At 39.0% G+C, this 22334-nt stretch overlaps 1 protein-coding gene across 1 annotated transcript in view; it reads left to right on the top strand.

The window, feature by feature from the left end:
- Nucleotides 1-22077, top strand: part of HKDC1 (hexokinase domain containing 1) — a 36311-nt gene extending 14234 nt beyond the window's left edge. Inside the window, exons 3-18 of the mRNA XM_084634838.1 lie at nucleotides 1133-1281; nucleotides 1372-1491; nucleotides 2428-2523; nucleotides 3451-3550; nucleotides 4775-4958; nucleotides 7176-7331; nucleotides 8414-8647; nucleotides 9513-9817; nucleotides 10448-10596; nucleotides 10683-10802; nucleotides 13404-13499; nucleotides 13575-13674; nucleotides 15496-15679; nucleotides 16490-16645; nucleotides 19106-19339; nucleotides 21337-22077. Of these exons, the coding sequence (XP_084490964.1) occupies nucleotides 1133-1281; nucleotides 1372-1491; nucleotides 2428-2523; nucleotides 3451-3550; nucleotides 4775-4958; nucleotides 7176-7331; nucleotides 8414-8647; nucleotides 9513-9817; nucleotides 10448-10596; nucleotides 10683-10802; nucleotides 13404-13499; nucleotides 13575-13674; nucleotides 15496-15679; nucleotides 16490-16645; nucleotides 19106-19339; nucleotides 21337-21481 (2528 nt within the window). The 3' untranslated portion in view covers nucleotides 21482-22077. The remainder of the gene's footprint in view (nucleotides 1-1132; nucleotides 1282-1371; nucleotides 1492-2427; nucleotides 2524-3450; nucleotides 3551-4774; nucleotides 4959-7175; nucleotides 7332-8413; nucleotides 8648-9512; nucleotides 9818-10447; nucleotides 10597-10682; nucleotides 10803-13403; nucleotides 13500-13574; nucleotides 13675-15495; nucleotides 15680-16489; nucleotides 16646-19105; nucleotides 19340-21336) is intronic.
- The last annotated feature ends 257 nt before the right edge of the window (nucleotides 22078-22334 follow it).

A 22334-nucleotide genomic window follows, 5' to 3' on the forward strand; every position in this document is an offset into this window, starting at 1 on the left:
TGCTGTGAATTTTAACCAGCTCTAGCTGTATGATGGTTTCATAAGGCCAAGTTTAACTTCCAAGCTCCTCCAAAACAACTTACTTTACAATAAATAAAGTACATTTTAAAGTAAAATAAATTTTTTTAATAATTTTAAAAATTCATTTTTTGTTGAAATTTCATATGTGAAGGTTCTGGGGAGAGAAGAATTCTTGGAGAATATTTGTCAGTGGGATAGAGCGCTGCAGGCAGTGCTGTTTGGGGAAGATGACACTTCCCCCTACAATGGGTATGTCTACGCTGCAGCTGGGAGCAAGCCTCCAGCCCTGGTAGATAGACTCATTCTGGTGGGACTTGAGCTAGTGCACTAAAAACAGCAGCTCGGGCTCTGAAGCCAAGGGGGTCGGGTAAGCTTGAAAGTCTGAGCTGCAGCCTTCACTGCAATGTCCGGACTGTTATTTTTAGTGCTCTAGCTTGAGCCCCCTAGCAGGAGTCTGTCTGCTTGGACTGAGAGGTTTGCTCTCAGCTGCAGAGTAGACATACCCAATATGGCCTATGTAGTTTCAGCCTGTTAGGGGAGGGACTGCACTGGCCCTCCACCTATCTGATCATGTCTTTCTGCTGCTATTCAGAACAATGGAGCTAAGGAAGGGAAAGAAGAATGAACAAAAGCAAGGGCGACAGTAAATATATAATACAGTTAAATGCTGAATGTCAAACTATTACACAAGCAATTTCTCCTCCATCCCCTTTGTGGAATATATCCGCTTGTATCAAATTCAAGGTGAGAACATCATCCCACCCTATACTTGACACTAGGTCCCTAGTTCAGGAAGGCACTTAACCATGTGTCCAAGTTGAAGCACGTGTGTCGTTCTGCTGATTTTTTTCAATAGGATGGCATTTCCAATATGGCCTACAACTATTCACAACACACTCTGCAAGGGTCCTTATTTTCATTGCAGAATCTAGTGAAGAGCTAAAGAATTCACCACTCTGATTCTTTTAGCTACTGGCAACAATTCTGCTCCAAATGATTAATAATGTACATTCATTATCCCAAGCATTTACCTTAAATATGCCTTCAGATCACACTTCACATTGCTGTATACTGCTGCAATAGTAAGTAACCTTTATTGTTTTTATTGCAGAAAAGGGGGAATTTCTTGCTCTAGATCTTGGTGGCTCCAAGTTTCGAGTCTTAAAGGTGAAAGTGTCTGAAGATGGGAAGCAGAATGTTCAAATGGAGAGTCAGTTCTACCCAACCCCAAAGGAGATCACACATGGGAATGGAACAGAAGTATGTGGTACATTTTTCTCTGTGGAGTTGCTTTCTGTGTTGAATATAATTGATGCTATTGATCTGTCCTGTTCTTTCTGTTCTATACAGCTATTCGATTATGTCGCTGACTGTCTGGCAGATTTCATGGAGACCAAAAACATAAAACATAAGAAATTCCCTCTTGGGTTTACATTTTCTTTTCCTTGCATACAGACTAAATTAGAAGAGGTAAGATTAAAAAAAAACCATTATTGTAATAGTAGTAGATCTCAGAGAGAATTTTTGAAAGGATTGTTAACATATAGTAGTGTAGGAAAAAGTAACCTTTGTGTGGCTTTCTGAGGAAGAAAAATATTCATAGTTCAACCAAGTTTCGTATCACCCTTCACACTCTGCATCGTGTTATAAACCTACAGGAGGAAGAGGTGGGAATCACAATTATGTGCTGAAGTAGATCTCAAGGATTAATTATTATATTTCAATGCAACTGGAGCAGTTAACTAAAACTCTTCTTTTGTGTGTCAATTTAAATAACAATCTACTCAGCTGATAGAAAATACTACATGGATTTCAAAAGGCATTGTATTTCTGTGCTATAAAGCAGGCTTATATTTTAATCCCTCTTGTTTGGTATGTTTATAGGAGATTTGAAATACCAGGGGCACACGGTTGAAATAATCAGATAGCATATGGGGGGTGGGAGCAGAAGCTGCAATAACTGCCTTTATTTGATTGCCTGTTTTTTGCCACCTCTCTTACAATAATAAGTTAGTGTATTAGGCCCTGACACTGCAAAGGCTATGCACATATTTCACTTTAAGTATGTGAGTAGGCCATTGAGGTATATAGGACTACCCACGCTTAAAGTGAAGCACGTGCATAATTGTTAACAGGATCGGAGTCTTATTTTGACCACTTCTGTAGTATTTTTGGTGATGGCTACAGTTGACAAGGCTGCTTGTATGAAAAGACCTTTACTCCGCGTCCCAGTGGATTGCCAATGGGTGATTCCGCTACTTCTGCTGAAATTCTTACATATGCAGTAGTGGCAGTGAAATTCTCCAAAAGTCAATGATAGAATATACTCTATTTTCTACTGCCTCTGTATTTATTCATGCTAAACTTTATTTTTGAAGTTGTAACATAGATTGAATATTTTTAAAGGGTGTGCTGCTTTCCTGGACAAAGTACTTTAAGGTACGAGGAGTGCAGGAGACAGATGTGGTCAGCTCTCTGCGCCATGCCCTCAGGAAGCATAAGGCAAGTTTTATAGTGAAGAAGTCTTAATAATAAATAGAATAAGATAATTTCCTCATATAGAAATAAATAGCCTATATTTGATAATGAAGGCTAGCTTACATATTTTTACAGTCTTAAAGGATAGTTTATTTGTGCTTGACTTTGCTGTATTTGTAATAAAAAGTACTAACTATGGGATGATTGATTACATTTTAAAATTAGTAATGAAACATAGTTAAAACCTAATTTTTAGCATTCTCCTATACGTATTCAGTGGCACTTTAAAAAGCTAGTTTCCTTTACACCTTCTCTATCCCTTGTAACATTTACAAAATATGAAAAAAATTGTGTGCTGACCTCCTTTTAGCATATACTATATTTCTCTGTTTCTAACCTGGCAAAAAACCCCAGCTCTGCTTTTCGTTTGTTCTGTCTGTGTATCAGTGTCACTGACATCAGCAAGGACCTGTGCAGCTCTGACATGAATGTTTGTTACTTAGGGCCGGAGTCTGGTGTACGTACTTAGGTTGAGTAGCTCTTTACTCCCCCAGCTTCCCTTTGGCTTCAGTGGGGCTATGCAAGAAATAAGGTGCTACTTCACATGAGTAAGGATACCTGAATCTGGCTCTTAGTGATTTGCATGGTGATCTTTGGTGCCATCGCATCAAAACTGGAGCTTTTGTTTTCCTTTAACTTCTTGACTAAGGTCTGGTGGAAATGGGAGAACAACTGAAGATTCTGGCCCTGATTCAGCAAAGCACTTATGCAGGTTCTTAAATCCATCCTTATTAAGCATATGCTTAAATCCTATTGAAGTAAATTAATCTTAGTCACATTGTTAAATTGGGCCCTCTAGAAGTTAGTCAATTTTGTGTCTAAACACGGTTACTTAACTATAAGGAGGGGTGTAAATGTTTTTCTATTCACTAGAGGTCTTTATTCTCTTAGGATATTGATGTAGATGTTTTAGCACTGGTAAATGATACTGTGGGAACAATGATGACCTGTGGATATGATGATCAGCGCTGTGAAGTTGGTGTCATAATAGGTAATTTTATTTTCTTAAAGCAGGGTTGAAAAAGCAGGCTTATGATTTTAGCAAATCTGGGGCAGGGAGGCATTTTCAACTTCACAATTCAAAAATTAAACTATTTGAAAATAAAAAACATAAAAGATTGGATTTTTAAGCACTAGTCTCTCACTTTTGGATACAAAGTGGAATGTAAACATTTAAGTAACACTACCTGCATATCCAAAAAATTGCAACTACAAAAAAAAATGGCTTGGTTAAAGCTGGCTTGAAAAAATGTAGTCCCAAATCAATAAAATGAGTGTTGTCATCTTGTATGCAAATTGATATTTTAAAAAGAAGTTACTTGGCTTGTTTTATTTTACCTGGGACCTTTTACAAATGATCACTTCCTGAGTACTTCTACTTACTCTTATTCTTACACAGATGCCTGCCTGTCTGTCTGTCTTCTAGTGACTTCTTCTGCCTAACCTTGGGACAATTCAATATATCCTAAAATTTTATCTCTGCATGTATATATTTAGTTCTGTTAAGAAAAAATAAAGACACGAAGATATTGGCAAGTCCTGAGACATTGGAGAGCTCTTGGGGTCAGACCCACAGTGAACAGCTCCTTTTGCCAGCTGTTTGGAAAATGTTTCATTACAGTTAGTATTTTCTAGCCTTTTGATGACTGCAACAATCATGCTTAAAAATGATATTGTTTATATTGTCAGGAAGTGAGAAGTCCATAATGGTAAAGGAATTTCCATCCTGTTCATATGCAGATATATCATCAAATAATAAAGGAGGCTGTAATTGTGTTTCTATTCAATTCTTTCAGGAGATTCTGGCCTACATAATAAATGTTTCTGCTAATGATATAGAAGATCCATATCTTTTTGTTCAGAGATGGAAAACCTCTTCTCACCTTTCCCAACAAGAATCATATACTCTTTTCATAACATGTCTGCTTCACATTTTCCCAATTTTATTTTTTTAAAGTATCATATAGGAGTGAATATGAAATAGCACAAATATTTTGAAGGATTCAGCCCTTCTATTCAGTTAATTTCATTCATTCACTATTTCCTTGATATTCAATGGTTATTTAACAGGTTTCAGACACAGAAGGTTTTGTATAGCATAACATGCAACTTAATGAAAGTACATTTTCTGGTAAAGAAAATATTGAATCTAATTCTAAAATGCATTTTCAATTAATTCTTCATGTGGAAATTTGTTTCCGTCTGATGCACTCAGGAACTGGCACAAATGCCTGCTACATGGAAGAAATGAGTAACATTGATCTGGTGGAAGGTGATGAGGGGAGGATGTGCATTAACACTGAGTGGGGAGCATTTGGAGACGATGGGTCACTGGATGATCTCAGGACTGAGTTTGACAGGGAGATTGACTTGGGATCTATCAATCCTGGAAAACAACTGTAAGTATTGTTCCTCCCTCACCAACTAACATGAGGCTTTCTGTGACAGTCTCCACATTTTGAGTCTGTTTACTGAGCATACATTGAGCTATAGAGCCATTGGGAATGGAAGTAGGGTTAGGTGAACTAGTTCAGTCATGATGGAAGCTGGCTCAAGCCTCCATCCATCCATCCCCAAAACATTCCCGGGACCAGTTCAGTTAAGATCCCCTTCCTTTCTGTAACCTACCAGTTGATGGTGGGATCTCTTACATGGCTGTGCCGCACTGCTGCTGTGAGCCGTCACCGGCCGGGGCACCCCAAGCTGCATGGTGTGACTTGGAAGCCACAGACCTCATGCATCGTGGATCATTTTTTGCAACTCTGTTTCCTTTTATTTCAGCTGGAAGGGTCCTGTTGGAGACTCTGGGTGAAATTCTGGCCCCACTGAAGTCAATGGGAGTTTTGCCATTGATATGACTTCAATGGAGTCAGGATTTCACCACCTATCCCCACAAAGGAACCAGTAATGTTACATTATTACTAGTCAGTAATTCTGTTGTCATTTTGTGATGGAGTAAAATGAGGAAGTGAGGCTGATTTTTATAATTTTTCTTCATGAGAGAACCTGGCATGTGTTCTTCTTAAATTACTTGCATGTTAATGAGAAACCACAGGATAGAGGTGGGGATAGCTCCTCAGCAGTGACAGAATTAGGAATATTAGTGTAACCTCTATTAGTCCACTCATTCACTATGAATGCCAAGAGTTCCCATGCAAGGTCAAGTCATTGAAAACTGCTTCTCTGTTATACATTACCTTCTAAAGTGTTCTCTGTATGTCACCCTGTAGGTGTCCAAAAGAGGAGACCCCAATGCACATAGATGAAACCTGTGTTAAAAGTGTATTTCATCTAAGCTCCTCCTAATGGTTGGGTTGCAAATATATTAATACATTGCTTAAGAAGCGATAACACAGGAATACCTGCTTTGTCCTTGTGTCACTGAAAGAAAATACACACCCAAGTTTAACTGCTACCATTTGAAAGGCTGGTAATCTGATGTTTTCCCCTCACATTATTCTTTTAATTCCAGAAATGCATCATTTTATCAAAGTGCAATTCCTGCACTATTACTTGTTAGAGCCTTTGGAGTGAAATGCATCATGTTTAATATGGTTTCCATGATGGTTAATAACCAGTTTAAAATACAGAGAGTTGCTGGTATTTACTTTTATGAAGGCTTAATTACATTTTACCTTTTAAACATATAGCAATTCTGGTGATCTGTAGAAAGAATTAGATTCACTTAGGTTCCTTGGTGTTTTTGTCTATAAGAATATAAGAACATAAGAGTGGCCACACTGGATCAGACTAATGGCCCACCTAGCCCAGTATCCTGTCTTCTGAAATGGCCAGTGCCAGATGCGTCAGAGGGAAAGAACAGAACAGGGCAATTACTGAGTGATCCATCCCGTGTTGTCCAGTATGAGGTTCTGGCAAGTGGAGATTTGAGCATGGGGTTCCATTCCTGACCATCTTGGGTAATAGCTGTTGATGGACTTTATTTTTCACTAACATATCTAATTCAGATTTGAATCCAGTTATAGTTTTCTCAATGAATTCCTCAGGTTGACTGTGTGTTGTGTAAAGAAGTACTTCCTTATGTTTGTTTTTAAACCTGCTGCCTATTAATGTCATCAGGTGTCCCTTAGTTCTTGCGTTATGTGAAGGAGTAAATAGCACTTACCTATTCACTTTGTCCACACCATTCATGATTTCATAGACCTCTATCATGGAATCGTAGGACTGGAAGGAACCTTGAGAGGTCATCTAGTCCAGTCCCTGCACTCATGGCAGGACTAAGTATTTTCATATTCTCCCCCTTCTTCTATTTTCTAAGATGAATGGTCCCAGGCATTTAAATCTCTCCTCATATGGAAACTTTTCCATACCCCAAATCATTTTTGTTCTCTTCTCTGTATTATTTACAATTCTAATGTATCTTTTTGAGATGGGGTGACCAGAAAAGCACACAGTATTCAAGGTGTAAGTGTACCGTGGATTTATACAGTGGCATTATTATATTCTCTCTTATCTATCCCTTTCCTAATGGTTCCTAATGTTCTCTTAGCTTTTTTGACTGCCTCTGCACACTGAGCAGATATCTTCAGAGACCTATCCATGATGACGCCTAGATATCTTTCTTGAGTGTAACCATTGCTTCTATTCACTAACAGGTTTGAGAAGATGATTAGTGGATTGTATTTAGGAGAACTTGTAAGACTTGTTCTTCTAAAAATGGCAAAGAAAGGCCTGCTCTTCAATGGCAAGATATCAACGGCTATCCGTACTAAGGGCAAGATTGAGACAAAACATGTCGCTGCTATGGAAAAGTAAGAGCTTTAAAAACACTCCTCAGTAATCACTTTTTAGCCTTTCCATAAGCGCAACTAGTCATCTTCCATGCCATTATAATATGCAAATATTTGAAATTGATTGTTGAGATTGATCCTGGATTGATGATCGAATTTCTGCTCAAATCAATTCAGTGCTAGAATCAACGGGAGAATCTAGCAGACCAAACTGGTCTTTTAATCAGTAATAAAGTAATACAGAAGCAAACACACACTGAACTATTTAAATGTGTTCTATTTATCGTATGTAACAAATGGAGAGACCTGACCATATATGTAGATCCACTGAGCTGTTTTCAGTGTTTCAGAAAAATGGAAGGCTTTACGTATTCATACTTGTTGTTATGTTTGGGTTTATAAGGTTGGATAAAGAGCATTATGGATCTGCAGACAGCCCATGTCATTGATGACTGTCTGTAGTGTTTGAAAACTCTGTTTTTGGTGTTTCGGTTTTAAACATCAGCCATATTCCAACCACAAAATAGACCATGACTTTATGGTGTTCTTTAAGGGAAAAGCAACAAATGCACATTTATCTTTAAAACAGAGCATTTTGTCTTGAATATTAGCATGCAGTGCTCCAGTTCTTCTTCTAATAGTAATCTAAAACCTGAGAATGCAGACAAGGGTGAAAGTGATACAGAAAAGGAGCAACCTGTTTAATGTTTGTTAAACATAACTTGCCCTCCCCTGTTTATTCAAGGGTCAAGCCAACTCTGATTAAACTTAATGGGAATCTTTTCATTGACTTTCATTAGAGCTACATCAGGCCTTCTGAGACTTTCTAATTTTATTTGGTTGGACAACCTGATTCATGGCAAGAAACCTTAAGAAAATGAAAAAAGGACGGGAGAAGATATCAACCTGTAATCAGCCAGCTCACTGAAGATTGGAAGCAAATCATCTGCGGACCACTAGTAATATATGAAGCCCATAGAACCCGTGCTCTCAGGAAATTGCCTCATCTCTTGTGACCTAAGTCTGTGTTGTTCTCTGAGAATCACATCCGGACACAATTGTTCTAAATATAGGTTAATGTATGTTTCTTTGTTTGGTGTTAGGCGTAAAGAAGGTCTCCAAAACACTAAAGAGATACTGATGGAACTGGGCCTGACTCCTTCTGAAGAAGATTGCATTGCTGCTCAGCATGTGTGCACCATCGTTTCGTTCCGCTCCGCAAATCTCTGTGCTGCTGCCTTAGCAGCAATACTGACCCGTCTTAGAGAAAATAAAAAACTTGTACGACTGAGAACTACTGTTGGAATGGATGGAACTCTGTATAAAACACACCCTCAGTAAGTAAGCTGCCTAGCTGCTGTATTATTTTGTCTGTGTTATTTAGCAAAGGTTATGAGCATTAGATCAGGGGAGGGGACAGACATTTACTACATGTCTTGTGTACATTCACTTTTCTGAGACGATACTTGAACATGAAATCTATCAGGATGAAAAGTTTTTGTAAAACAAACAAATAAAAACAGCTCCTCTACCAAACAATCAACAAAATACATTTTCTTATGATATATCACACGGAATTTTCAAACTAATTTTCTATCCTAATTCACTTCTTTATTTTGAACCTTTGGTTTCTTAGCTGTAGCACTGTTCCCTCTTAACTAGAGATGTACCTGAGTTGAGAAGTTTGGATCCAGAATCTAATCTAAATCAAGCGTACCCAAATTCTAGTGTGTTCAGAGTCCGCACATTATGGAAAGAAGGGCTTGAATTCAAAGCTTGGCTCTGAATCTACACCTACATTTCCACAAAATGGAGAAGGTGGCAAGTTGTAACTGGTCTGGTTAAGGCCTATCTCTACACCCTCCCCAGTGTGTGTCATATAGGGGCCTCCCTTCCCCCCAGGATCATCTTCCCACTTGAACTCGCCAATATAGCAAGACTTGAAGGTGTAATTTCGTTATAGCCTATTTGTATGGATTGGCTCATGGGGGATATTGCCAATAATTCCTTCTCACCTACAGTAACAACTGAAAGTGCCAATAACCAGAAAACAAGAGTTGCACACCCATTCCCCCTCCTAATTTCTGAAGTTGCATTTAGCTAATTCTGCTTTTGTACTTATGAAGTTTTGTGTGTTTATTCTAGATGTATATTACACACACAATATTTTGCAAGGGTCTAAGGCAATGATTTTTCTTCTAGATATCCTAAACGCCTGCATAAGGTTGTGAGAAGACTGGTCCCAAACTGCGATGTCCGATTTCTTCTCTCTGAAAGTGGCAGTGGGAAGGGAGCAGCCATGGTAACTGCAGTTGCATGCAGACTGGTATCTCAGCGCAAACAAATTGATGAGATTCTAGCATCATTTGAACTTTCTGAGGAGAATCTTATAGAAGTGAAAAATAAAATGAGGGAAGAATTGGAATATGGACTGAAGAAAGAAACACATGCAACTGCCACAGTGAAAATGTTACCAACTTATGTTTGTGGAACGCCGGATGGAACAGGTAAGGGTCTTTGCTAGGCACCCAAAAATCTAAGGTTACATAGTAGAGATGGTTGGACATTTTCCTCTGGAACATTTTTGTGTTGGAAATTGCCAATTTGTCAGAGTTTAAATGTCTCGTGAAATGCTCCTGACCCCGTGGCAGTTTAGTCTACCAGGGCTTCCAAGCTCCCGGCTACTTGACAGCCTTGACAAAGTCCCTGGTTCTGTGGCAGGCTGCCTTGCAGGCAGGTTTCCAGGCTCTCCTAGCTCTTTGGTGCCTGGTAGCCTGTAGAATCCTGGCTCCCAGGCTCCTTGAACCGGGCAGGCTGCTGGGGCTCCCGGAAGCTCAGGAAGCCTTGGAAATGTTTTTAAAAGGTTGAAACAAAAAAAAAATAATTTTTTTTTCTAAACAAATTTTTGGAATTCCCATTCTACAGAAATTTTGATATTTTATTTCCCATTCCCTTTCGGAACACCATTTAAACTTGGGAATTTTCTGCAGGATGGGAATTTGAGTTCCCGGTCAGCTCTTACCCAGTATTTATGGTGTGCTGTAATGGCTCCCTTAGCTTGCATGTTCTGAGTAGACAGATGTACTATGTCTAACTGTTGAGAAGCACTGAAAAAAATATTTGTTTCTCTGATACAGAAAAAGGAAAATTCCTGGCACTTGATCTTGGGGGAACAAATTTCAGAGTTCTGCTTGTGAAAATTAGAAGTGGGAGAAGAAAATCTGTGAGAATGTACAATAAAATCTTTGCCATTCCTTTGGAAATTATGCAAGGAACCGGGGAAGAGGTAACGTCCAAACCGGTTATTATTTTTGCCATGTTATTGTCCATTAAATGTGTGCTGGTTTTTACACACTGCTTCTGTTCTTCCAGCTCTTTGATCACATTGTCCAGTGCATAGCAGATTTTTTGGAGTACATGGGAATTAAAGGTGCACGTCTCCCTTTGGGCTTCACGTTCTCTTTCCCCTGCAGGCAAGCTAGCATTGATAAGGTAAGGACTGCAACACAAAACCGTGTCGAACAGCTACAGTAGGTCTAATTCCTATTAGAAAATTGCTGGATCATTTTGATGGATTTTTTTTAACTAGTCTCCGTTCAGACATTTAACGCAGAAACCCTTCTTTTAAATCCAGCATTTAAAAATGTATATTTTTTACAAGCAAGGATTTACAAGGTTTTAAATAAGATTCAGGGCAGATCCTTAGACTTATTAATTGCCTCACATAAAATAGAGATGAAAAAAACACCATAAACACACATAAATATTCTAAGTATATACACTGTCAGATTTTGCCACCCTTACTCATACTGAATATCAGCTTATTCAGCCAGTTGGCTACTTACAGAGCAAGAAGAACAAGCCATGATAACTACTAAATGATCTTGTATGTTTTTAATGGGTCAGAAATCTCTTGCTGTCCTTCGGATCGATAATACCAATGGAGATTACTCTCCTAATTATAATTTTTCAGCTACAGATTTAGAGTGTTTTCAGAAGTGTGCAACTGAGTGCAAATATCCTTTTTTCTGTCTACTTTCACGCTTTCTTTATTCCTTTTTGTGATGCACCAGTGGGCAGTGTTGAACTTAGTCATTCACAGCAAAGGGTTGAATTTTGATTGATCATCAAAGCAGCTTTTCATGATACTTCCTCCCCCTTTGTGCTCTGATCTGACACTTAGACTCTGCAAAAATTTGAAAGGAGATTCAATGCTTGGTTTATTTTAAACCTGTTGTACCAAAAGAAAAAGAAAAGGCAACAACAACAAAAACCCCAACCACACACATCGGAACTTCAGCCTAAGGACTTGGTTATAATTGAGAACTATTTATCACTCTGCCTTTCAAATATGAAGCAAATTAGTGAGTGAAGAAAATGAATGCAGCCAAAATGACAGATTATTTATGAGCTATAAATCTGAGTCAGGGCTTGCACACTCTGGGCCGGTTTGTATTGTCTCTTCCTATGACAAGAATTTTCTATCTTAAATTCATCTTGTTTTTTTAAAACTTGGTGTAATTAACAGCTATGATTTCAACATCATTCAAAAACTGTCATTGATTCATATTGAGCAGTCTGTATAATACTGGTTGCCCAATGGAAAGCTAGCTATTTTTAGCATAACTTCAAAACTTCATCAGTGGGATCAGATTATTTATCTTTGAGTTAAAACAAATCACTTGGTAACCTAGATAAGAATCCGCAGTATTATCATCAAATGAGCTGAAATTTTGCAAAGGAAATTTCTTAAAACTCATTAAGTTGACTGCTTAATTATTTACAGTAAATATAATTCTTCTCATAGTTCACTCACAAATGATGGAACAGGTGATTACCTGCAAGGAAGTAGGTGGGAAGGGAATGCGTCTCAAAGAAGTAGAAAGAAAGAATATTTCAGCTTTTGCTGCTACTTGGTTGATTGCTCCAATGGCTCTTGTGTCTGATAAAATGAGGGATAGCAGACAGGGTATTTAGACCAGCATGAAGAGTAACATATCTGTTAGGTGATGGTGAAACTTCTGGACCCTCATGATGATGATCCTGTTATTGGGGAAACCACAACACACACTGCGGGAATCTTGAGGAACCACTAGTGGTCAAATAATAATGGCATATGTAAGGCTATCTTCTTCCAGTCTAACTGTGTCTCTGTTGTTTCGGTAACAAGCTACACCTTGGTAATGTCTAGTATTTAGGAACATAACTTGACAAATTGAACCACTGTTTGTGGTTCAGAATCTGAATAAACCATGGAGTAAAGCTGTCAACAGCAAACCAAATGGACAGTGGTGGATTTAGAGTTAGTGGGGCCCTGTGCACAGCTTCATTTTTGGGGCCCTCCGCCTCGGGACCCAGCCAAGAAAAAGAACATTCTTCTCCCCCCGCATTTTTCATTTTTTCGTGCCCCTGGAGGGAGGGAGGCAGCGTGGGCAGGGAGCCATCTTAGCCCTGCTGCACTGCTGGCACGTCTGTGCGCCTCTTGTGGGGAGGAGGGAAGCGGGTCTCCGTGCACTGCCTGTGGCAAGGGCAGCGCACAGAGCTGTCTCCCCCCTGCCAGGGGCACACAGAGATGTGCCAGCAGCTGGCCACTTCCTGGAGCGGCGTGCGGCCACCAGCCATGGAAGGCAAGCAGTCTGCCTGCCTGAGCTCTGCTGCACTGCTGGCCAGGACTTGGGGGCAGGTTGTCAAATGAGATTTGTCCTGCATATTGGGGGCCCCCCATCATTGGGGGCCCCATGCCACTGCACTGTTTGTTGCATGGTAAATCCACCTCTGCAAGTGGAGTCATTTCCACACAGCAGTTGAGTCTCAAGCACAGTGGAAGTTTGGTTTTACACGGGCCAAAAACATATTATACATAAAAAACTACATTAAAAGAACATTACTAAGTTTGCAAAAGTCAAGCACTCAAATGTTAGGAAATGCCAGAATGTAGATTACCTGTGCAACCTTAATTCAGTCCCCTTGTGCAAATGATACAGTTGTTAACTACATGCTTACATACTATTTTGTCCACAGGAGGCTGCCCCATTCAGTGCACAGGATTCACATCCAACTCCATTTGTCATTTTTGTTGCTGTTCTGTTACAGGGAGCGCTTGTGGAGTGGACAAAAGGTTTCAAGGCAACAGACTGTGAAGGAGAGGATGTTGTTGATATGCTAAGAGAGGCCATAAAACGCAGAAATGTAAGAAATTCTGTTGCTATCTATTTGGTTTGTTAAAGCAGCTGTACCTCTTTCTAAATATGATTTCCATTGCAGGAGTTTGACCTGGATATTGTAGCAGTGGTAAATGACACTGTTGGAACAATGATGACATGTGGCTATGAGGATCCATATTGTGAAATTGGCCTTATTGCAGGTAAAATACTAATCAAATTACTTGTTTAAAATGAAAGCAAAATATTTAAATGATCAGTTGATTTGTGATAGAAAAAAATCTTACCACTGAGACCTATAAAATAAATGGTTCACTTCATAAGAACTATTAATGTCTGGAGAATCTGTGCCAGCTTGATAGCTCGGTGGTAATGATCTGCACTAGTATGTAGGAGAATGGGAATAACTAATTTTCAGTCACTGGATTGACAGCATGTTATGTTTCACAATATTCAAACAGATAAATTGGATATAAACATTAAATGTTTTCTGCTGGAAAGCTTTAAAATAAGACTACTTTATTTCTTAGAATTCAGAACACAGAAAAAACCCCAAACTAAGGAAAACAAAATAGGTTGATCGCTAAAACAGAGCAGCATAGCTCACCCTACCTCACTCTAGCTTTCTGGAAACTGACTCTGCGAGGTGTAGATTGATCACATACTTTCCTCCGAAGCCTCTAGCCTGCAAGCTGGACCAGGATTTAAAGTGACAGCTTGTAATTTTTATTGTTTCCAATACACCATCCTGGGGCTCTGAATATAGCTGGGGGAAAGGCTGTGACATGTTCTGGATGAAGTTTCATCTCTTCCTCTAGTGCTACAATTTAAGGCTGTGTCTATACTGCCACTTTCAGCGCTAAAACTTTCATCACTCAGGGGTGTGTTTTTTCACACCCCTGAATGACTAAAGTTTTAGCACTGAAAGTGGCAGTGTAGACAGTGCTTTATCGCCGGGAGCCGTGCTCCTGGTGATAAAGCTACTACCCCTCGTTTTGGGTGTGGTTTTTTGTTTTTCTTTTTTTAATTGCCAAGAGAGCTCTCCCCCGGCGATAAAGCGTGACTACACTGCCCATATCTGCCGCCGCTGCGGTATAACATGGGCAGTGTAGACATACCCTTAGTGGCCAGCCTGTAAGCCTTATGTGTGGTGAGGACAGGGGAGAGTGTTTAAAGCAGAATATAATGGGGGAATCCTTGGAGACTGTGGCTAATATTGTAGGAAGATGATCAGTGCTTAATTTGTAACGAAAGAGGTGCCATGGCTCAAGCAATGAGGTGCCAGGGCTCAAGCAATTGATTTGCTTTCATAACTGACGTGGCAAACCCAGAGATGCCAGGGCTCAGCCCTGGAAAGCCCTGGCACATATTAAGCACTGAAAATGATGCTCTCCTGCTCTGCTATTTTAGATTCAGATGTTCTGTTCTTTTTGAGAATCTGTTCACATGCAGAGATGAGCTGCGAATCTGATGTATCCTCTGAACAAAAGGACTCAGGGCTCATTGTAGTTAGGCAGATAAAGATGCCTGGCCAGCGTGTAGCAACACTAAACAAGCAAATATGATATGTAGATGCATGAACATGGGATAAAACTAAGTATGGTTGAGCCAAATAACTTTTACAGTAGCATGAGTTGTTTGGCCTGCAAATGTGATGCAAATATCAATTGTGTAGTATTCAGTCACCTGACTCTGTGCTTTCCTACCCCATCTCCTTTTCTCCAGTGAGATTCCCATGAGGGCATTGCAGTAATAGGAAATCTCCAGTTAATTTCTATGGCATATTTTGCGGAAAACCTACCTCAGTTCTGAATGTTTGTATTTCAATTATGTAGAAGATACGATCAGAAAGGCCACTTGTTGACACTGATTTCTATTAAGATCTTGGGATATCTTTGTAATATGGATCTGGTTCAGGAGAAGTGACATTTAAATATTTCACAGTGTAGACACCATGATTTCCTTCTGCGCATTTCAGTTACTCTTTAACTAGATGTGACTGAAGCCCTGTTGCTTTCTCCCAGGTACAGGTAGCAACGTGTGCTACGTGGAAGAGATGAAGAATATTGAAATTGTGGAAGGGACTGAAGGGAAAATGTGCATTAACACAGAATGGGGAGGATTTGGTGACAATGGGTGCATTGATAGTATCAGAACAAAATATGATAAAGAAGTGGATGAGGGTTCATTAAATCCTGGGAAACAGAGGTAAAGCTGATTTTATTGTTTTTAAATGATGACTAGGTTACTGCAGTTTCCCTGAACTGCCTTTTTTTTCCTTTTCTTTTTTAAACAAGTACTTTACAAGGAGATTTTGGTACCGTAATTCATTTGCCAAACTATAAATCATGCAGATTGCCTGTGTTCTTTAGATCTAGACAAAACTGCTTCTCTGTCCCCACATCAACGTTGCCAAAACAGGTGATTTGCAAAACCAGAACACCTTTTAAGACACATATGTAAAACATAAGCATGTCTGTGTCATCCTTTCACTTTTACTGTTCCACTTGGCTTGACGCTAGGATAAAATACTCAACTGTGAACACTTTCCAGATAAGATTAATTGCAAAAGTTTTGTATTAAAAACAAACTTCAAAATAAAACCTGCAAAAAACGAGTTTGAGTTTGGTTTTACAAGGGGAGAACTTATCTGGATCTAAGTGCCAATTTATATCAGCCACCAAAGTTAAAGGTGGGGGAAGCTGGGTAAAATGTTAGAGTTAATCTAAAACTGGAACTTCAATCAATGCATTATATTTAATATTTTGTGTTTTCTTTCTAATTTCTTTATCTTCTTTAGAACATGAAATATTGTAACTAGTGTTTGCATTTGAAGTAATTGTAACAGATAATGTGTTGGTTTTTTTTACAGCCAAGCAGCAGTGAGTTTAGGTAGTGGAATAACCGAGTTTTTAATATTTTTAGGGTTGGTTATAGTGTGTTCTACAAATGGTATTAAACAGAATTAATTTGCCATCTTTTATTTATTTGTAATTATATATATGTTTTGTAAAATAGGTATGAAAAAATGACCAGTGGAATGTATTTGGGTGAAATAGTGAGGCAAATTTTGATTGACTTAACCAAACATGGACTTCTGTTCAGAGGTCAGATTTCGGAATCGCTCAGGACAAGAGGCATATTTGAAACAAAATTCCTGTCTCATATTGAAAGGTAAAGTAATTCATTAGAGTGAGGTGGTTTCTGTCTTGTTTCATTGCCAATTACTTCTGTGCAAATAGGAGCTATTGAGGTCAGGAAGTGACAAAATACTGGCCCAAATCTTGAAGTTTTTCCCTGGGCACTGCTCCCATTGAACTAAATGGAATTTGTCCGAGGGCTGGTCTACCCTGGGAACTTACACTGGCATAGCAATATGGCTCATGTGGGGTACGTATTATATCCATTTTAAAGATAACCTCTCTGTGCCTCAGATAATCTAAGTGACCAGCCAGGCTTACATCGAGACTCATCGTTTTGCAAGAGTCCTAGCCCCTGATCCCTTCTATAACCAATAGTCAATGTTCCAGGGCAATATTCAATAGTGAAGGGCAAATATAGTGCCTATGTATAAAAAAGGGAAATAAGGACAACCCAGGGAATTATGGACCAGTGAGCTTAACTTCACTACCCGGAAAGATAATGGAGCAAATAAACACCTGGATGATGATAAGGTGATAAGTAACAGTCTGCAGGGATTTGTCAAGAACAAATCATGTCAAACCAACCTAATAGTTTTTTTTTTTGACAGAGTAACAAGTGTTGTGGATTGGGGGGAAGCAGCAGATGTGGTATATCTTGACTTTAGTAAGGCTTTTGATACTGTCTCATATTTTCCTAGTTTGTTTGTTTATCAGAAGGTCATGCAACCTACATGGAGCTACTATAAGGTGGGTGAACAACTGGTTGGAAAACCATTCCCAGAGAGTAGTTATCAGTGGTTCACAATCAAGCTAGAAAGGCATGTTGAGTGGGGTCCCACAGGGATCAGTTCTGGGTCTGGTTCTGTTCAATATCTTCATCAGTGATTTAGATAATGGCATAGAGAGTACACTTACAAAGTTTGTGGATGATGCCAAGCTCAGAGGGGTTGCAAGTGCTTTGGAGGATAGGATTAAAATTCAAAATGATCTGGAGAAATGGTCTGAAGTCAGTAGGATGAAATTCAATGAGGACAAATGCAAAGTACTCCATTTAGGAAGGAACAATCAGTTGCACGCATACAAAATGGCAAATGACTTCACAGGAAGCAGTACTGCAGAAAGGGATCTGGGGGGTCATAGTAGACCACAAGCTAAATATGAATCAACAGTGTAAAACTGTTGCTTCCTGACCCCAAAAAAACAGCAAACATCATTCTGGGATGTATTAGCAGGAGTGCTGTAAGCAAGATATGAGAAGCAATTCTTCCACTGTCCTCCTAGGCTGCAGTATTGTGTCCAGTTTTGGATGCCACATTTCAGGAAAGATGTGGACAAACTGTAGAAAGTCCAGAGGACAGCAGCAAATATGACTAAAGGTCTAGAAAACGTGACCTACGAGGGAAGATTGAAAAATTGGGTTTGTTTAGTCTGGAAAGGAGAAGACTAAAAGGGGATATAACAGTTTTCAAGTACATAAAAGGTTGTTACAAGGAGGAGGTGGTACATTGTTCTTAACCTCTGAGGACAGGACAAGATGCAATGGGCTTAAATTGCAGCAAGGGAGGTTTAGGTTGGACAATAGGAAAAATTTCCTGTCAGGGTGGTTAAGCACTGGAATAAATTGCCTAGGGAGGCTATAGAATCTTCATCACTGGAGACTTTTAAGAGCAGGTTAGACAAACACCTGTTAGGGATGGTCTAAATAATACTTAGTCCTGCCATGAGTGCAAGGGACTGAACTAGATGATCTCTCCAGGTCCCTTCCAGTCTTCTGATTCTGTGATTCCCTCACAGAAACATGGAGTATTCCCCTTCCTGGAAGCCTGTTAAAAATAGGAGCGCAGTGCGGGGGGGGGGGGCGGGGAGTCACATAATTATTCTGTAATTGTTAGGAGTGATTATCCCTGTTCTTACTCAACCATGTCATCTTAAAAATCCTACCACCATGCACAGCCTTTATCTCATTCACAGAGTTTTCTGAGGCACTCAAGTGTTACTACCTTTACAAAAAGCATATTAATAATGGATTATAAAAAAGAACTGTACTCTGAATGTACATGTGTATGAATGTGTGTGGGTGCTTGTCCATGATCTTCAGAGTAAAATCACTTTTTGATCCTGAAGGAAAAGATGCTAAAAAAAAAATAGGGTGGCTGATTTGTGACCCATTGGTGGGAGATTTTCAAAGGCAGGAATGGCAGTGAGGTGCCTAATTCCTACTGATTTTCAATGAGAGGTGCCCAACAGATATTTGTGCCATTGAAAAACTACCTCATTCCTCTTAAGTGGTTTTCATAGCAATTACAGAAGAGCTCAAGATGCAAGATTTGGATTTGAATTCCAATCAGATCCTCCCTCCCAGTTGAGGGTGTTTGGGCTTTTCTCCAGAGCTAATCTCTAACAATTCGGTTTCATTTGTAAGATTAAAAATCCAAAAGTACACACAGTATCTTCTAACCAAAAGTTGCTGTTGTGTTTTGTATGAACACAGTGACCGGCTAGCCCTTCTTCAGGTTAGAAGAATTCTGCAGCAGCTTGGATTGGACAGCACTTGTGATGACAGCATTATCGTAAAGGAGGTGTGTGGTGCTGTTTCAAAGAGAGCAGCCCAACTATGTGGAGCAGGACTGGCTGCTATAGTAGAGAAGAAGAGAGAAAACAGAAATCTAGAGCACTTGAAAATCACTGTTGGAGTGGATGGAACTTTATACAAACTACACCCGCAGTGAGTACTTTGTTCCTACTTTGCTTTAATGTTGACTTAAGAGTCCCTTAAGAAAACAAACAAAACTGTATTCAACAGTCTGTTTAGATTATAGAAACTGAAAGGTTATCCTCAAGAAATGAATGCGTATTCCTGCAGTTGACTTATTAATTCAGACTAAGGGTTGAAAATTGCCAACAGAGAGGCTCAAAGCAGTGCCTTCTTGTACTGTATTAGTTCAAAGCAGCCTGATTTGAAGAACGGGAAACTTGCTGCTGAGGTTGTAATGATTGATTTTGAGTTTAACAGAAGAGCTAGTTTCCAGTCTTTTAGCTTCCACAGCAAGCAAGAAATGAAGGTTTCTCTTTTTAGTTAAATACATTTAGAAACTACCTAAACTCTTTTATACAGTATAAATGCCTAGATACAATGGGTGCTGACCTGGTTGGCCCCGAGGAGAGAATACAATATTAATGTTAAATAATAATACAATATAAAGGCATATTCATCAGCTGATTAATTTATAGTAAGTCAACTCTATTCTTGTGCCAAGCCAACAGCTACATCTGTCAAAGACTGTATACCTCTCTGGTTCATTTAGCACATATATTATCCTTAACATTTCCTTTTTTTATGGCCTTTTGGATGCTTAAAATGTATTAAAATTCCAGTTATGAGGAGAACCTCCCCCCGAAATCTCAGTCAAAAGGAAATCTTCATGCTGGAAACCTGCAATGGATGAAGTTTCTAATAGTTCTAAATTAACTTTTGGCATTTTGGATCTTTATGCTTTTTGGTGATGGCGTAGGCCTAATTTTTTCCAAAAAAGTGGCCTTGCTGAAATGGAAGATTACGCTAGTTGCTGAGGTTACATCCATGTTCCGTGAATGAGGTCTAACCATGGTAGAGGAAGGTGTAGAATTTGCTGCCAAACTAGCCGCATCAGAAGACCGACCTTGCAGAAGGGAGACTGCCTATCATCTTCAATAGTTTCTAAAATGTGAGGCTTTTCTGCTAACTTCGCTTCATGATGGTAGGAAAGATAAGAAAACTGAAAATGAAAACTGTGACCAAGATGGGGAAGTGCCACTTTTTTTGTTTGCTGTTAAAATGTTTCCAGATTACATTAACTTTTTTCACACTATTTATAGAGAGGAATTTATAGCTGCCATCTCCCAACTGACCAACTTAGGCTGTGGAAATGTTTCCATAGATTTAACTACTTTCTTTTGGCATCTCTTCTTCCCTTCTTTTCTCTTCTGAGTCACCTGCAGTACAAATTCCTGCATTAGCTCCTGATGGGACTTCATCATCAGAACCCTTTGGCACCTAAAAAGCCCCACTTCTTTAAAACAAACAAACAAAAAAACCCTAACCCCTTTTCTGTGAACTGGTCTAAGAACATCTAAACCTCCATGTTCACCATTGCACCACTTGGAACAGGCAAAGTGAAATTCCCATAAAGTACAATGAATGAAATGGCAAAGAGCTGGCTAGACTAGTAGCTCCACAGAAGGCGTCAATGCTTCTTTATATGAAAGGAATCTGGAACCCAGTATTGCCTGTTGCTGCATGCTAGAGCAAGACCATCATTAAGTGACATATGGTCCCCTCTGAGGAAATGGGTCCTTTTCTCTCACCATCTCACAGGATGGAAGAACTTGTTTCTGTTTCCTCTTGTAGGAGGCAGAACATACTGAAGGGACGGGGGAGAACCAGTGGAAGATGTTGACTGGTGTGCTGTCTTGTTTGTTTGGTCCCTTGCTTCCTATAGGTGAAACAAACTGTTTTAGTTTGGGTTAGTGAAGAAAGGATCGAACAACATGGATACACTCAGGATCCCTTATACCTGGGGGTACATTATGGTGGTTGTATATGATAATCATTAGCATAAAATCAGCAAACTAAAAAATTTCAGAATACACAAAATTAAATAAGTGGTGATTTAAATAATTTATAAACAAGTAGAAATGATGACTCCATTTACACATTGTAAAATATTTTTGTTTTACTTTTAGTTTTTCTAGGATTTTACGGGAAACAGTGAAAGAAATGGCACCTCAGTGTGATGTGACTTTCATGCTGTCTGAAGATGGAAGTGGAAAGGGAGCTGCCCTAATTACTGCTGTGGCAAAAAGATTGCATAATGTTGGAGAAAATTAAAAACAGACACAAATTTAAATACAACTGTACAAATGCATTAGAGATTTGCTCAATGACTACACAAAATAACTTGGGTGGAGACCAACAAGAAATACCCACTAGCAGCTAGACTAGAACCACTGCCAATGCAGAACAAGTCAAATCTTTGACCCACCATAACTTGGGTGCGGGTTGGGGCATCCTTTTGCTAGTTAGCACTATGTTCTGGGATACTACAATAGACTCATTGACCGAATGCCATACATAGTGTGAAAAAGCAGGTCACATAAATGTAATTTTTTTTTTCAAAAATCAGCTTTTGAAGTGCTTAATTGATCTCCTGCCCCACTAATGTTATCTTGTGAGTTTGTCGCACAGTTTTTCATGGTTTGAGGGGTTTTTAGCCTTAGTTTGGTCTGCCTCAGTGGGTATCGAGATCCTGGTACTATACATCTCTAGTAGGTATACTTGTTCATTTTTGTTGTTTTTTAAAATAGATATACAAATTGGAATAAATTAACTTTGTCCAGTAAAACATTATGTTCAATGAAACATATGTTACTACTAGGGCTGCCAAGTGATTAAAAAAATTAATCCTCGACTAATTGCATGATTGAAAAAATTAATTGCAAGATTAAAAAATAATCACACTGTTAAACAATAATAGAATAGCATTCATTTAAATATTTTGGATTGTTTTCTACATTTTAAAATATATTGATATCAATTACAATGCAGAATACAAAGTGTACAGTGCTCACTTTATATTTATTTTTGATTACAAAAGTGTCATGCGAACACCAGTTCTCACTTTCAGGTGACATTGTAAATAAGAAGCGGGCAACATTATCTCCCATAAATGTAAACAAACTTG

This window comes from Lepidochelys olivacea, assembly GCF_965140295.1.
Source record: "Lepidochelys olivacea isolate rLepOli2 genome assembly, chromosome: 7".
Classification (NCBI taxonomy): domain Eukaryota; kingdom Metazoa; phylum Chordata; order Testudines; family Cheloniidae; genus Lepidochelys; species Lepidochelys olivacea.